The sequence below is a fragment of the Andrographis paniculata genome, unplaced genomic scaffold (genome assembly GCF_009805555.1).
Source record: "Andrographis paniculata isolate CXL003 unplaced genomic scaffold, ASM980555v1 Contig87END, whole genome shotgun sequence".
NCBI lineage: Eukaryota > Viridiplantae > Streptophyta > Magnoliopsida > Lamiales > Acanthaceae > Andrographis > Andrographis paniculata.
The window spans coordinates 396,818-413,039 of record NW_026137625.1 but is presented as its reverse complement, the minus strand read 5'-3'; the positions used below and the strand labels follow the sequence as shown (position 1 = coordinate 413,039).

Below are 16,222 nucleotides of genomic sequence, written 5' to 3'. Positions count from 1 at the left end.
TAATAAATCTCATCTAATATATATTTTAATGTAAAATCTCAATCCCGTAAAATAAGTCCATATACCAAACAACCCCTCGAGACTAACCTCTCTACACTAGTATCTTCAACCAGATCTTCAATTTTCAGCCTCACAAAAAAGGCCACGGCGACATTCGTTTTTAGAATATGAATAAAAAAATTAAAAAAAAAAAAAAAAAAAAACTTCTTTAATTAATGAGAAGATTTCCAGGTAAGAGCCGGTGTGCTTGCTCTAAGAACCCATTGATTTAATATGGATCACTTGATTATTTATATGATATATATTTAATAGTTTATACTCCATCCGTCTTTTAACAATTTATTTATTTTTCTATTTTGGTCCGTCGTATAACAAAGTATCAATTTTCTTTTTTAGTAACTATATTTTTTATTAATATTAAAAACACCCTTACAACTTAGAATATATTACACAAATGTCATTAGTTTTATATCACACAATACTAATAAAATTATTTTAATTTTTTTTACTTTATTCATACTATACTTTAATATAATAATAATATTTCTAAAACTCCGTGCAAAAAGGAAACGAATAGATAGATAAACGACATATGAAGTATTTCACAAGAGTAATTTAGTAATATTATGCATATTTACCATTCTATCATTTTAAATGAACGTTAAATATATTGTGTTTGTATCTATATATCATTCTATTTGAATATAGAATATGTGTTATTTGTATGTAAGTATAATATTTTCTAAATAATTTTTAAGTTATTTTGATTATATAGCGTTATTTGATTATAAATTGTGTATTATTTATATATGTGCTATTTGTATATAAGTATAATATTGTCTAAATAATTTTTAAGATATTTTGATTATATAGTGCTATTTGAATATTAATTATGTGATGTTTGTATTTATATGTCATGCTATTTGTATATAAGTATAAGATTGCTTGAATATATTTTAAGCAAAATTGTCCATAACTTTTTTGTGGTTCGAAACTGAGCATAAATTTCTTATGTATAATTTTCAAAGTACGTGGGAATTTACACTTAATTTTGAAACCACATGAGAATGATAAACAATTTTTCATATTCTTTAAGTTATTTATACCATATAGTGTTAAATGAACGTTAATTATGTGATATTTATATATATGTGTGTAATACCCCCGGAGTTGAGCCGGTGCTAGGCCAACTCCCGTGGATGAGCCAGTGTCAGGCCATCCAAGAGTGAATAGAGATTAAGTAAATTGAATAGACTACTTATTTCAACAATGTGCACATTCCTTTTTGAAAGAACTATATAGTTAAGCGTATTTGTCCTAGTGTAATTTGAGGATAAGTGACCCCCTGAGAAGGCTCTCAGGGTGCGCGTGCGTGAGGACAGAAGCGCACTGAAAAGACTTGTGTTGACCTGTGGGGCTAGTCTATGATCCTGACACATCCGTCTTTGCGTGACTTCCGGGACGAGGTGACACAATTGGTATCAGAGCCGGCCTGCAACAATCCATAGTCGTTGACCCAACCGTTGAGAGGCCTAGTGGTTGGATCCTTATGATTCAACATGGACGTTGCATTTTTAAGTGGAGGAAAATGAAATACCCCCGGAGTTAGACATGCCTCAACCCCTTATTGGGAATATGAGACTATCGTGCTTATCTCTATGCGGCAAGAATAGTTTATCCATATCAGGCGGGCATTCAACATACGCATCAGATTCTCTTTCATCACATATGGGTAGAGAGAACTCACATCATAATGATACAATTTCTCCCCTTGTGGTTTGTACACATCCACATGGTCTCCGTAATAACCCCGTCTGTTAAATGAGTCTTTGTTGCCAGGGAATTCAAGAGTGAATAGAGATTAAATAGACTGAATAGACTATTCATTTTAACAAGCCCTAGAGTAATTTGAGGATGAGTGACTCCTGAGAAGACTCTCACGGTGCACATGAATGACGACAGAAACGCGCTGAAATGACTCGTGTTAACTTGTGAGACCAGTCTACGATTCCGACACATCCAGCTTTGCATGACTTGCAGGTCAGGGTGTCACAATATGTCCTGCTCTTCCTATATAAATTATGTATTATTTGTATATAAGTATAACACTGCTTAAATATATTCTAAATTATTTTCATCATATAGTATTAAATGAACATTAACTATGTAATGTTTGTATTTATATGTCTTACTATTTGATTATAAATTATACTCCTTTTGTCCCATAACAAAGTATCTATTTTTCCATTTTAGTCCGTCCCATAACAAAGTATCCATTTTCTTTTTTAGTAACTGTACTATCTACCTAACATTACAAATACTCTTACAACTTACAATATATTACACAAATGTCATTACTTTTATATAACACATACTAATAAGGTTATTTTAGTCATTTCTACTTTATTCCTACTATATCCCAATATAATACTAATATTTCTAAAACTACGTGCAAAAAGTAAATGGATATCTAGTTATGAGGCGGATGGAGTATGATTTTTGTATATAAATACAAGATTTTCTTAATATATTTAAGTTATTTCCACGCTATGGAACAATGTTAATAAATGTTAACTATGTGATATTTTTATTTATAGGAAAAACTGTCCATATGGTTTTGAAACTTAGAGTAAATCTCCTTTTTACTTTAAAAATTGCATGGAATTCTCTTGTGGTTTAAAAAAACGTTTCATGAAGCCTCACCACCGACATAAAACCTCAATTGTGTTATGAGAAAATAATTTTCTATCTATATTTTTTGTATCGGGGGAAGGGACCACAAGTGAGTTATGGACAATTTTGCTTTATTTATATGACTTAATATTTGACTGTTCTTTATATTTTTTATTCATTTTTAAATATTTTGATTCTTAGATCTTCCTCTTCTTCTTTGTTTTCTTAATGCCTTCTTCTCATGGTTCTTTGAATTTTTATTTTATTATTTTTTTATTCAACTGTTCTTTAAATATTTATTTTATATTTATACATCTTCTTTTTTATCCTTCATCATCTTTTTTCTTTCTTTCTTTCATCTCTATTAGAATATAAAACTGAATTTTTCTATTTCAATCATAAGAATAGGTACATATTTATAGTGATATACAAATCGTCTAAATAAGACAAGAATCATACGAATCTCTTAAATAAGATAACTATCATAAATATAATATATTGTTTCTAAATATATTTTAACACCCCTCTTCAAACTCAAGATATGATGGAACAAACTTGAGTTTGTTAGAAGTGACCAAAAAAGATATAGTCGAAATCTTTTATGTACGAATTTGAATTTGCTAAGATTGACTGAAAGTGGTGTAGCCGTCCACTGGATCAGAGTCAGAAGAAGAACTCTCAACACCGTTAGAGTTGGAAACAGGACCCGCTCGCTCACAATGGAATTTTAGCCGAAAACAGGACTCGCTCGCTCACAATGGAATTTGAGCCGAAAACAGGACTCGCTCACTTTATAAAGCTAGAATCGGAAACAGACTTGCTCGCTCATAACAGAGCTAGAGTAAAAAACAAGACTCCCTCGCTCTCAATAGAATTAAAGTAAAAATAGGACTCTCAATGACGTTAGAGTCAAAAGTAAAGTATGTTAGTGAAGTAGTAGAGACGAAGATGACATGAAAATAACAGCATGATCGTGGATAGAAGCAAATACATTAATAAAATATAAAAATATATACGGGATATAACGGGTCATGGAGGTACCCGGAGAGAATTTGGCTCTGATAAAAACTGAAATTTTGTCAATGGATTCTTGCCTTATTTAGACGATTTATATATCACTATAAAATATGTACGTATTGTTAATTGAAATAGAGAAGTTTACTTTCATATTCTAACATGGTATCAGAGCCAAATTCTCTCTGGGTACCTCTATGAACCGTTATATCCCGTTGTTACGCACAAAAAATAATAATAATAATAAAAATAAGAATAGCAGGATCTTAAAGGAAGTTAGACACGAAGTCAGGTGGAAAAAGAAGAAAAATTTGCGCTTAGGTCGGTTGGTCCTCGGTCGGATCGGCAGGTCAGAAGGTTTGCGGTCGGATAGGTAGGTCGGTTGGTCCTCGGTCGGATAGACAGGTCGGAAGGTCTGCGGTCGGATAGGTAGGTCGGTTGGTCCTCGGTCGGATAGACAGGTCGGAAGGTCTGCGGTCGGATAGGCAGGTCGGTAGGTCCTCGGTCGGATAGGCAGGTCGGTAGGTCCTCGATCGGATAGGCAGGTCGGTAGGTCTTCGGTCGGAAAAGCAGGTCAGAAGGTTTGCGGTCGGATAGTCATGGCGGTTGGTTAGCGGGTCGGATGGTCCATAGGTCGGAAAGTCTGCAAGTCGGCTGCTACGGAGGTTGGGCGAAGTAAGGTCTGGTCATTGATTGCCCATTTAAGTGAACAATAGTTTGGTCGCTTGTTGGGGGCGGCCAAGGAGTCTTTTGGTCCAGCGACCAGTTAGTCGCTGGATTAGTCGGTTGGGTTATGCAGTTGGCAAGACGGTCGCTATAACTGACCAGGCGACGTTTCAAAACGTTTCTGTTGGGCGGTTGACGGTGGTTGCTGTAACCGACCAGGCGACGGTTCCAAGCGTTTTCTTCCAGAAATATTTAAGGATTTGGATTTTTCTGGAGAAGGCATCTTCAATCAACTTCAACAAAGCAAAGTCAGATTCAGGGATCACCACTTTAAATTTTCAGCATTTTATTTCCAGTTAATTTTCTTATGTACCGTATAGTGTTTAGAGATTCCTAATCTCAGACGCTAATTAATCAAGTTTAAAGATATTTTCCATTTCTTTGAATTTTAATTTTGTTTGTTGAAAAAATACATCAACACCCGTGTATATTTTTATATTTTATTAATATATTTGTTTCTATCGACAATCATGCTGTTATTTTCATATCGTCTCCGTGTCTACTACTCCACTGACAGAGTCTAGTTTCGATCTAACGCCATTGAGAGTCCTCTTTTCGACTCTAACTCTATTGAGAGCGAGGGAGTTCAGTTTCCGATTTTAGCTCTGTTGTGAGCGAGCGAGTCCTGTTTCCGACTCTAACTCTATAGAGTGAGCGAGTCCTGTTTTCGGCTCTAGTTCCGTTGTGAGCGAGCGAGTCCTGTTTCCAACTCTAACGGTGTTAAGAGTTCTGTTTCTGACTCTGATCCAGTGGACGACAATCAATCTTGAAGAATTCAGATTTGTTCGTGGAAGATCTCGACTATATCTTTTTCGGTCACTTCTGACAAACTCAAGTTTGTTCCATCATATCTTGAGTTTGAAGAGGGGTGTTAAAATATATTTAGAAGTAATATATTATATTTATGGTAGTTATCTTATTTAAGTGATTCGTAAGATTCTTGCCTTATTTAGATGATTTATATATCACTATAAATATGTACGTATTGTTAATTGAAATAGAGAAGTTCAGTTTCATATTTTAGCAATTTCCATCTTCCGTCTCCTATCCATCAATTTTTTATTTATTTATTTTATTAAAAAATTATTTAAAATATTTTATCTCTTTTATTTGTATAAACTTTGTATTATTGAATTCATATTTACAATCAAATATCATTTTTGGACGAAAAAGGTCTTTCGTTCAAACTTTATATTAACATAAGAAAATTTCACGTAATAAATAAAATATCGAGTATTTTATATATTTTTTACTAAAACACAATAGATGTTATATAATTTATCATTTTATCTATAACATCTTCCTTCTTCTTTCATCTCCATCTTCCTTTTCCTCTCCATCTTTGTTTTATTTCATGTTTTTTTACAATGATTCATTGTGTTTCGTCGTAGTTTTCTTGAGTTTTTTTTTTTTTAAAAAAAAATGGCTTAAGTCAAAGTATGATTTTAAATTTAGTCTTCTAAGGAGTTCTCAAAAGTACTGTATTTATAAATTATAGAAGTTTTCAAAAAAAAAAAAATTAAAATTCTTATTTTTTCTTCCAACTACCTAGTATGGTCACATTGAATGTCATCAATAAAGAAGAATTATAAGATTTCTCAAAATTCCTATAATTGGTAATTTAGAAGTTTTGAAAACTTTTTCATGTAAAGTAGCCCTTATTTTTATAGGAATTGTGATAACTTTTGCTTTTTAATTTTAATTCTTAAACGATCGTATTCCAAATTTTGTGTATGTTGTGTTCTAAAGCAAAATTTTTCTTCAAAATGTCCAACTTGCAAGTATTATTATTATTTTTTGACTAAATTATTTTATAGTTTTTATACGATATTTTATTTTATATTGTTTGTAGGCAATATTTTATTTTATATTTTATATAAAATAAGAATTAATACCAAAATAAGCAATATATAAAAATAATATTATAAAAAAATCCACATAAATGCATTATACGTACAAATAATATATAAACTTAGAAATGATACCAAAATAAACAATAAAATGTTATATAAACTTAGAAATAATACCAAAATAAATAATAAAATGTTACAAAATACAATGCACATAATATTATTAAAACTAATGCCAAAATAAATATCATATAAAAACAATATTGTAATCAAACAGAAAATATACATTATATATATATAAAAATAGCTTACAAACAATATCAAACAAAATATTATATAAAAATTATAAAATAATTTAGTCCAAAAAATAATACTATGATGTAGGCTTGTTTGAAAAGAAATTTCGCTTAAGAAATAAAAGACATGTCACGTACAAATATTTGAAATAAAACAACATTATTTAAGAATGTTTAAACTTGAAGGTGTGTTCGTTTAAAGGATTTATTCAAAATCCTACTATTCATCCATTCCCCCCCTCCAAAATATCAAATCAAACATTCACTTTGTATTTTTTATATTATATTAAAAATTAATTTTATATTCAAAACATCACAGCAACACCTATTTATATCATATCATACAACTATTACAATTCAAAATTTTTACTATTCAAATCCCAACTCAAAATCCAATCCTTCAAACAAACACACCCTAAATAGAAGTTTTTAGAACAACTTTAAAAAATTTTATTTATTTTTTATATAGTTGAAAAAAAAGTAAAAGTTCTAAAAACTAATATCTTTTAAGGATGTCAACGGGGCTAGTTCAGGATGGGTTTTGCAGGCCCCGGGACCCGCCCCGCCCCACTTCAACCCGGCCCTAGGATCCGTCCCGCAGGGCCAATCCGATAAACCCGTTATTTTTTTTAAAAAAAAAATAAAATAAAATTTTCTTAAAATAATTTAATACTAAAAAAAATATGTGTTAAAGTAACAAAAAATTATAGTTCTAAAAATAAGAACAATCAAATATTGACGATAATTAGTAGTGATGGCGATCAACAGTAGTCGCAATTATAAAGAAAATTGTATGAGAAATAAATGGGAAAATAAATTTGATTTAAAATTAAAGTTCTATTTTATATTTAAAATTTTTTAAATAAAAAAATAATACTCTTCCGTCCCATTGAGAGGTTGTCATTTTCCATTTTCGTCCGTCCCAAAACAATGGTACAATTTCCTAATTTAGTAATTATACTACCTACCTAACATAATAAATACTCTTCCAACTTACACTATATTATATAGGGGTGTCAATTCGTGTTTTTGGGTCGTGTTCGTGTCGGGTTGAGCCATGAGGACAACAAAAAAACTATCAACCAGAACCCGACCGGAACCCGAAATCTGACCTGAAATCCTAGACCCGAACACGACACGAATTCTTTCAGGTCGGGTTTAGGTTGACCCGATATAAACCCGACACGAAACAGACCCGAAAATTTAAAAAAAATTAAATTGACCTAAAACATATCATTTTTATTTTAATTTTTATATTATTTTATATTTAAAATAATATAAATATTATAAATTAAAATAATAATAATAAAAATTTTAGGTCAACCCGAAACACGAAACCCAAAACCTAACCTGATTTTGATATTTCAGGTTATCAGGTCAACTCGAAACACGACCCGAACATGACACGAATTTTTTTCGTTTCAGGTTCGGGTCGTCCTGATTTTTTTCAAACCCAAAATACTCAAACCCGAACCTGAAAAATTTCAGGTCGAACGGGTTCGGTTTTTCGGGTCGGGTTTACTTTTGAAACCCCTAATATTATACAAATCTCATTACTTTTATATTACACAATTGTAATAGAGGTATTTTCGTCTTTTTCACTATAACCCATTATAATACTAATATTAAAAAATCTACGTGCAAAAAGTAAATGGCAACCTTGCACGGGGACGAAGGGAGTAGAATTTATATTGTATAAAAATATAAATAAATTATAATAATTATTAAAATATCCGGGTTCGAATCCGAGTCTATATTGGAGCAGATTTATAGTAAAACTCGTAATCCGCCCCGAACTAAATTTTTTAGATCCGAACCCGCCATATTAAGATCGGATCCGGGGCAAATCCGGCGCTAATCTGCCCCCTTTGACATCCCTGATATGTTTAATATTATAAATGTTTTCAAAATTCTTATACTTTTATATTTAAGAGTTTTAATAACTCTTGCATTTTATAAATATATGAGTTTTTCTACACTAAATTTTTAAAATAATGTTTAACTTTGAATCAAAACACCCTTTCCTTAATTGTCTCTTTAAAATGATAATTTTATTTTAATCGATATTATAACAATTAGATTAATTTCGAATCCCTTTCCTTGATTGTTTCTCTTTAACATGATAATTTTATTTTAATCGATAATATAACAATTAGATTAATTTAAAATCCAATAAATTAATATTAATTAGTAATTTATTATGATGCTGATTAGCAAATAATCAGTAACTCCGCTTTTAGTTTTATTATATTCTCTAAATTCCTTAAAATAATAATAGTAGTGGTACTAATATTTATATTTCTATTTATATTTTAAATAATTAATATGTAAATCTAATGACGTGCCGAGAGATTCCCGTTTGAAGGAAACCTTAATTTATGTTTATTTCCTTAAATTATACTACCTCCGTCCAGCCACAAAGTAATCATATATTTTTGTCGCAATTGTATTTAACATTAAAAATATTCTTATATTTATGTTGAGATATTTTAGATATTCAATTTTAGATTTAATAGATTTATATTTAGATTTGATCTTATTCATAGATTAGATTACTTAGATTTGAGTCTATCGATTCTATTTTGTATTGCCTATATATAGGCTCTTTATTTTGATGATTAATAAGACTATCTCATTATTTTCCCTCAAAATTTCTAACATGGTATCAGAGCCTATTTTTCTCATGCCGTAAATATAGCCTATCAACCCGTGTTTCTCCGGGTACATTCAACCTGAATTGTACCCAAAGGTCTTGTAATTTTGAGATCATGCCTTTGCAAGTTGTCTTTTTGCAAATCTGTCTCGTTTCGTCTCCGATCTGTCATTTGTCTGCTGCTTGTCTGTTGTCTGTGTGCAATCTGAAATCTTTGCTGCTTATCTATTGCCTGCGAGCGATCTGAAACGATCTGCCATATGTCCATTGTCTGTCTGTTGCTGCGTGCGATCTGCCATCTGTCGTTGCCTGTCTGTTGATACGTGCGATCTGTCATCTGTCGTTTTCGGCTCCGATGGAGTCATATTGTTTTCGGCTTCAGTGGAGTCATGTCGTTTTAGGCTCCGGTGGAGTCATCTTATTTTTCGGCTCCGGTGGAGTCATCTTATTTTCGGCTCCGGTGGAGTCATCTTATTTTCGGCTCCGGTGGAGTCATCTCGTTTTCGCCTCCGGTGGAGTTATGTGGTTTTTGACTCCGGTGGAGTCATGTGATTTTCGACTCAAGTAAAGTCATCTCGTTTTCGGCTCCGGTGGAGTCATCTCGTTTTCGACGGCTCCGGTGGAGTCATGTCGTTTTAGGCTCCGGTGGAGTCCTGTCGTTTTAGGCTCCGGTGGAGTCATGTCGTTTTCGGCTCCGGTGGAGTCATCTTTTTTTCGGCTTGTTTTCGGCTCCGGTGGAGATTCATCTCCTGTTCGGTTTCACTGGAGTCATGTCGTTTTCGACGGCTTCGGTGGAGTCCTGTCGTTTTCGGCTCCGGTTGAGTCATATCGTTTTCGGCTCCGGTGGAGTCATCTGGTTTTTTGCTCCGGTGGAGAGTCATCTCGTTTTCAACTCCGGTGGAGAGTCATCTCGTTTTTTGCTCCGGTGGGTGGAGAGTCAACTGCTAATTTTATTTATGTTTTCTTTTTGTGTTTATATTCAAATTTCTCATTAAACTCAAGTTGATTTTTGTTATACCACTTGAGTTTGAGAGGAATGTTGAAATATTTTAGATATTCAGTTTTAGATTTAATAGATTTATATTTAGATTTGATCTTATTCGTAGATTAGATTACTTAAGTCTATCGAGTTTATTTTGTATTGGCTATATATAGGCTCCTTAATTTGATGATTAATAAGACAATCTCATTATTTTCCCCCAAAATTTCTAACAATTTGTATAGTTTACTCCAAAAATATAATTGTATTTGTATTATAAGAGACTAATAGATGTATTTTTGTCATTTTCTCTTTGTATTACGTTTTGATATAATAATTAATATTTAAAGATCAACACAAAAAGCCAATGTGTACTTTATGGCTGGACGGAGATAGTATTATTAATAAGATAAAATCTTATAAATAGTAGAAAAATGAACTCAATTTAATTATTCTTTATTATATAATTTATCATTATTAATAAAAATGAATTTAGTTTGATAAAAATATCATATACTGCCAAATGCCAATGTTACACCCGGGGTGTATATATATATTTGGTTTAAATCGAAAAGATTTGTTTTAAATTTTATATTTAAATAATATTTTTCTTAGTTAATTTAGAAAATTAAACCAAAAATACAAATTTAGGAAGTTTTTGGTTTGTAAAATAATTTGAATTAGTTTTAAATTTTATATTTAAATAATATTTTTCTTAGTTAATTTAGAAAATTAAACCAAAAATACAAATTTAGGAAGTTTTTGGTTTGTGAGATAATTTGAATTAGTATTTTTTGATGTAACTAATATAAATTGAATAAAAAATATATAAAAGTAATAAATCTATGATATATTAATAGTTTTGAAAAAAAAAATGTGTATATTTTTTTTAAAGAACACATCTCTATTGTTTCTGAAGTGTTCGTTGGCAGTTAGTTAACGGACGTTAATGTTCCGTTAAGATGGCAGGTTGTAAAAAGACGGAGATCCGTTAGAGTGGTTTTGTATGTTTCCCCCTCCATTTTTTGTTTCCCTTTACAACAGTAGCATACAGTATTTCTCTCTCTTCCTTCAGCTTCATTTTTACAGAGGTACCAATATTTATATACAGATACATACACTCACATATATACATATAGACAGAGAAAGAGGAAGAGAGAGAGAGAGGTATAGCGGATTGGCAATGTGGATGTCCAAGAAAGTTTTGTTGCTTTTCACTTTGGCGACGTTCGTGCTGTTCGCTCTTGCTGCTGCTGTTCAGAAGGATGCAATCCCTAATTTGAGGTTTTTTCTTTGCTTTATTGAAAAATGCTGGTTTTTCAGGTGTGAGGATTTGAATCACTGCGAACTGCGAAGCTTTTTAACTGTAATTATTTTCTCTATCGCGAATTTGGAGCTACCTTTCAAGTATGGAATTTCGCAATTCCGAGTGCAGTTTTGGCATTTTTTGGTTTCTTAAGGATCCTGAGTTTTGATGAATTTTTTAAAATCTGTTTTCCCTTAATTTGGTTATGACTTTCACTACTTCGCGCGTTTTGTTTTGCAATTGATTTCGAACTTTACTTACATTTTCCGCCAAAAATTGCTTATGTAACTTTCCTGTTCCAGATTCGGTTTTCACGTGAAGTTTCTACTGACAGAGGGAGCAAATTCGATGTTAAATTGTCAGTCGGTTGTATAATATGTTTCTAATCTGTCTGATCTTGTGTACAGTTCTGTGGAGAGAGATGAGTTCCCGAGCACAGCAAACTCAACAATGGCGGAAAAGTGAGTAAACTCATAACTCCTGTTAAAATTTCAACCATCACATTTTCATCATTCTTCTCACTGCTCCCTCTCTCAAACAAATTGAAAAAGGATTATCTGAAAGTTTACAGTGGGCGATTTCCACACACAGATAGACATATATATATATATATGCATCTATATGTGTATATGTATTGGCATTATTAAAGCACTACCTTGTGCAGTAAACAGCACATTGTGTGTCGCATCCATGGAGTTTCGATAGTGCTTTGTATTTATGAAAGCAAATATGCAAATTGTCGGTAGTAATTGACTCCATTTATGCAAAATTAATTACTGCATATCATTGCCTTTCACTTATTTAATTGGAGCCACAGTCATTCTTAGTTTTAAAACCACAAATGGACCTTCCTCAAGGCTAGGTAAGTTGTTAGGTCTGTCCTAAAAATGTTCCTCTCCTGGCCAAACTCATCACATTAGTTCATTAAGAAGTTAAAAAATTGATGTTAATAAGCGTATAAAATTTGTTTAATGCTCTGTTCAGAGTGGAAGAAATTGACGAAGAGGCTCGGAATGAACATGCAGTGGATGACCCTGAAGAGGTAGCAAGAATGGTAGAAATGTAAGTGATCTGTATATCTTCTTTGAGTTGCTAAAATTGCCCAATCTGTGCATTTTGTGGGATTGAAACATGGTTTGAATTAACTGAGACAGCTTTGTCTAGTAGCAGTTGTTGTCAAAATTGAATGTCCGTAAGCTTTGAAAGTAGGCCTATATTCATTTACACACTCTGTCCCCACCCACATGTTTCCTTGAAGCTATGATGAGAAATATGTCTATGGAGTCTCTTTTATTTATGCTCATTTGCAGATGACATCGCAGCATATTCTGTTCTTGCCACACCATTATTGTTAATCTGTGTCATTGTTGTCCAGCTTGGTTCATTTTTTAAAAATCTATAGATCTATCTGTTCATCTCTGTTTTTTAAAATTGTTTTTATCTAAGATACCCTATTAATGAAATAAATATATCTTTTTTGGTTCTTCTTGTTGTGATCAAGAAAAAGTGCTTAAAAAGAAAATCGGTAAATTGTGAAGATAGTGGCTATCCTATCTTCTTCACGTGAGTGTATGTATCAGCCATTATATGCCCAAACAAGACAATATGTGTGTGTCCACCATCATCCCTGTCTTGATGCACCAAAAACAATTAATAAAAACTGATATTTTAGCTGGTCTTAGATCAGACAGGAAAGTACCAAATACTATACAGATAGGATAGCATGGTGCAAATTGATTGGTGGTAAAGGCATTGAATGAATGATGATGAAGAAATTTGATCATTTCATAGATTTGATCCACCGACACAAGAATTATACCGTTGGTATACTAGAGTCGAATTTTTTTTCCTACTTTGTCGGTACGACTTGTGGAACTATTCCTAAAGTATATGAATAATAATACATTATTTATTGAACTGAAATGATTGATAGCATGTGTTACATGGGACTAGATTATATGGTACTTTATCTGTATTAAGTAAATTATGTGTTGTCTGTTTCTATTTCTATATCGTATGTATGTTGTAAATTTTATAGTATGTGTTGTCAGCATTTTAGTTTGTCATTACTAGAGAAATGAATGTGTAGGGCCACGAGGAACAGCACGGAGGCGGCGAGGCGAAAACTCGGTTTCTTCTCATGCGTGACGGGTAATCCTATCGATGATTGCTGGCGTTGCGACGCGAATTGGCACCGGAACAGGAAGCACCTCGCCGACTGTGGGATTGGATTCGGGCGCAATGCCATCGGTGGCCGTGATGGTCGTTTCTACGTGGTCACCGATTCAGGCGACGACGATCCAGTTAATCCCCGGCCGGGTACTCTTCGCCACGCCGTTATCCAAGAAGAGCCTCTCTGGATCGTATTCAACCGCGACATGGTTATTCGGCTGAAGCAGGAGCTGATCATGAACAGCTTCAAGACCATCGACGGCCGGGGCGTCAATGTCCACATCGCCAACGGAGGATGCATAACGATCCAGTTCGTGACGAATGTCATTATCCACGGCCTTCACATCCACGACTGCCGCCCGACGGGGAATGCCATGGTGAGGAGCTCGCCGACACATTATGGCTGGAGAACGATGGCTGATGGGGATGCTATATCCATCTTCGGGTCGAGCCACATTTGGGTGGATCATAACTCGCTGTCCAACTGCGCCGACGGGCTCGTGGACGCTGTCATGGGGTCGACTGCGATCACCATTTCGAACAACTACTTCACGCACCACAACGAGGTTATTCTGTTGGGACATAGCGACTCTTACCTTCGCGACAAACAAATGCAGGCGACCATCGCGTACAACCATTTCGGCGAAGGCTTGATTCAAAGAATGCCGAGGTACGTGGCTTCAGCTTCCCTCGCCCGCCCATTGTCCAAACATTAAATTACATACGCACGGCAGCGTCGCGCAACGTAAGAAAATTTTCATAGGCATCGATTCTATATATGCAGGTGCAGGCACGGATATTTCCACGTCGTGAACAATGACTACACACACTGGGAAATGTACGCGATCGGAGGCAGTGCTGAGCCGACAATCAACAGCCAAGGGAATAGATATCTCGCGCCAGTCAATCCTTTCGCAAAAGAGGTATAGATAGTCTCTCTTTTTTTTACATAGATGATACTATTTATCAACAGTAACCTTTTCAAACAAACATTAGCGTCGCATCAAAAAATTTAAAAACTTTGATTTACTAATTAGAGATAGGATGGGTTGTTTGGTTAGGTGACGAAGAGAGTGGACACCCCGGAAAATCGATGGAGTGGGTGGAACTGGAGATCGGAAGGCGATCTTATGCTCAACGGGGCATACTTCACCCCATCGGGCGCCGGGGCTTCATCCAGCTATGCTAGAGCTTCGAGCTTAGGTGCCAAATCTTCGTCCATGGTTGCCTCCATTACTTCTAGCGCCGGCGCCCTTGGCTGCCGTGTCGGCCGGAGCTGCTAACCTAATGCATCTACCTAGACAAAGTAAACGCAAAAGCTCTTTCTTACCTTTCCGTCTTTGGTTTTTCAATATATATATATATATCCCGATTCATTACTACGAAGAAACTATATATATTATTGTTGATGAATAGTGTCAAACCCGATTGTTTTTCTCTACATCCAAAGTGTACATTATATACACTCCGGCTCGATTCGAATAAAATCGAGTCGAGGTTGTTCCGGAAACGTAAAACAATCGGGTGGGTTGTTCACATTTCTAGTTGATTTTCTTCTACGTTGTTGCTCTGCCCAGCACAAGAATTGTGTTGGCCTATGTTTTTATATAGGAAATGAAGTATACTTCTACTGAAAATTTTTATTATTTATTTTTCATATAAATTATTATATACGGTTATTTTAATTTGAAAATAAATATTGTTACTAGTTTTTCACCTTTCACATGTCACAAAGCTGATGGCTACAATTCATCTCAAAAGGACATTTTTATCTTTATGGTTATTGTACATGTTATAAAATTACTACACGTTGTCCAGATGACCTGGTGGTGTAGGGGTTGAATTTGTAATTAATAATAATAAAAAAGTAACGGTAATTTTATAGTGATATGATTATTTATGAAAATGAAACTATTGTTTTTGGACGGACAAAAATGGTATATTTACTACTAATATTGTTTTGTAAAAAAATAAAATTATGTATTAGGTTTTGTTAGTGACATTGATATTTAAGAAAATAAAATTTGTAAGTTAATGGTATTAGATTATGATATTATTTTATTTTTATATATGAGTGGTGTTAGTTGGTATTTTCAAAATAAAATTAATATAAATATTTCCTCCGTCCGTCTATAATGTCACATTTGTCTGTACTTAACATTAAAAATATTCTTACATTTGTATAATTTTTTTTTACAAATATCTTTATATTAATATTATAAGATACTAATGAAAGTATTTTTGTAATTTTTTCTTAATTTATACTACGTTTTGATATAATTTTTTCTTAATTTATACTAGAGCCGAATGTAGGTAGTATATGATTAAAAAAATTTAGAATATATGTTTAAATATCTCAATAAAAAAAAATACATAAGATTGATATTATTTTATATAAAGAATATTAATTTATTATTTATTTAAAATTAATATAACTCATTTTATTTATTGAAGAAAAAATAGCAATAAAGATGAATCATATAAAGAGAAAAAATAATAATTTTTTTGAATATATAAAAATATATTTGATTATTGATAAAGAGATATAGAAAT

General features: G+C 33.0%; 1 protein-coding gene across 1 annotated transcript; it reads left to right on the top strand.

The window, feature by feature from the left end:
- The first annotated feature begins 11,219 nt into the window (after positions 1-11,219).
- LOC127242754 (probable pectate lyase 8) lies at positions 11,220-15,306 on the top strand. Its single transcript, XM_051262441.1, has 6 exons — positions 11,220-11,475; positions 11,905-11,958; positions 12,482-12,559; positions 13,587-14,339; positions 14,454-14,592; positions 14,731-15,306. The coding sequence occupies exons 1-6, from the start codon at positions 11,375-11,377 to the stop codon at positions 14,950-14,952; spliced, it is 1,347 nt and encodes a 448-aa protein (XP_051118398.1). The 5' UTR covers positions 11,220-11,374; the 3' UTR covers positions 14,953-15,306.
- The last annotated feature ends 916 nt before the right edge of the window (positions 15,307-16,222 follow it).

Bases quoted from the DNA above. Each gene is read 5' to 3' on its own strand.
- LOC127242754 (XM_051262441.1), top strand. From the start codon at position 11,375: ATGTGGATGTCCAAGAAAGTTTTGTTGCTTTTCACTTTGGCGACGTTC. The intron at 11,476-11,904 runs GTTTTTTCTTTG...TCTTGTGTACAG, and splicing joins GATGCAATCCCTAATTTGAG to TTCTGTGGAGAGAGATGAGT. The intron at 11,959-12,481 runs GTGAGTAAACTC...TGCTCTGTTCAG, and splicing joins AACTCAACAATGGCGGAAAA to AGTGGAAGAAATTGACGAAG.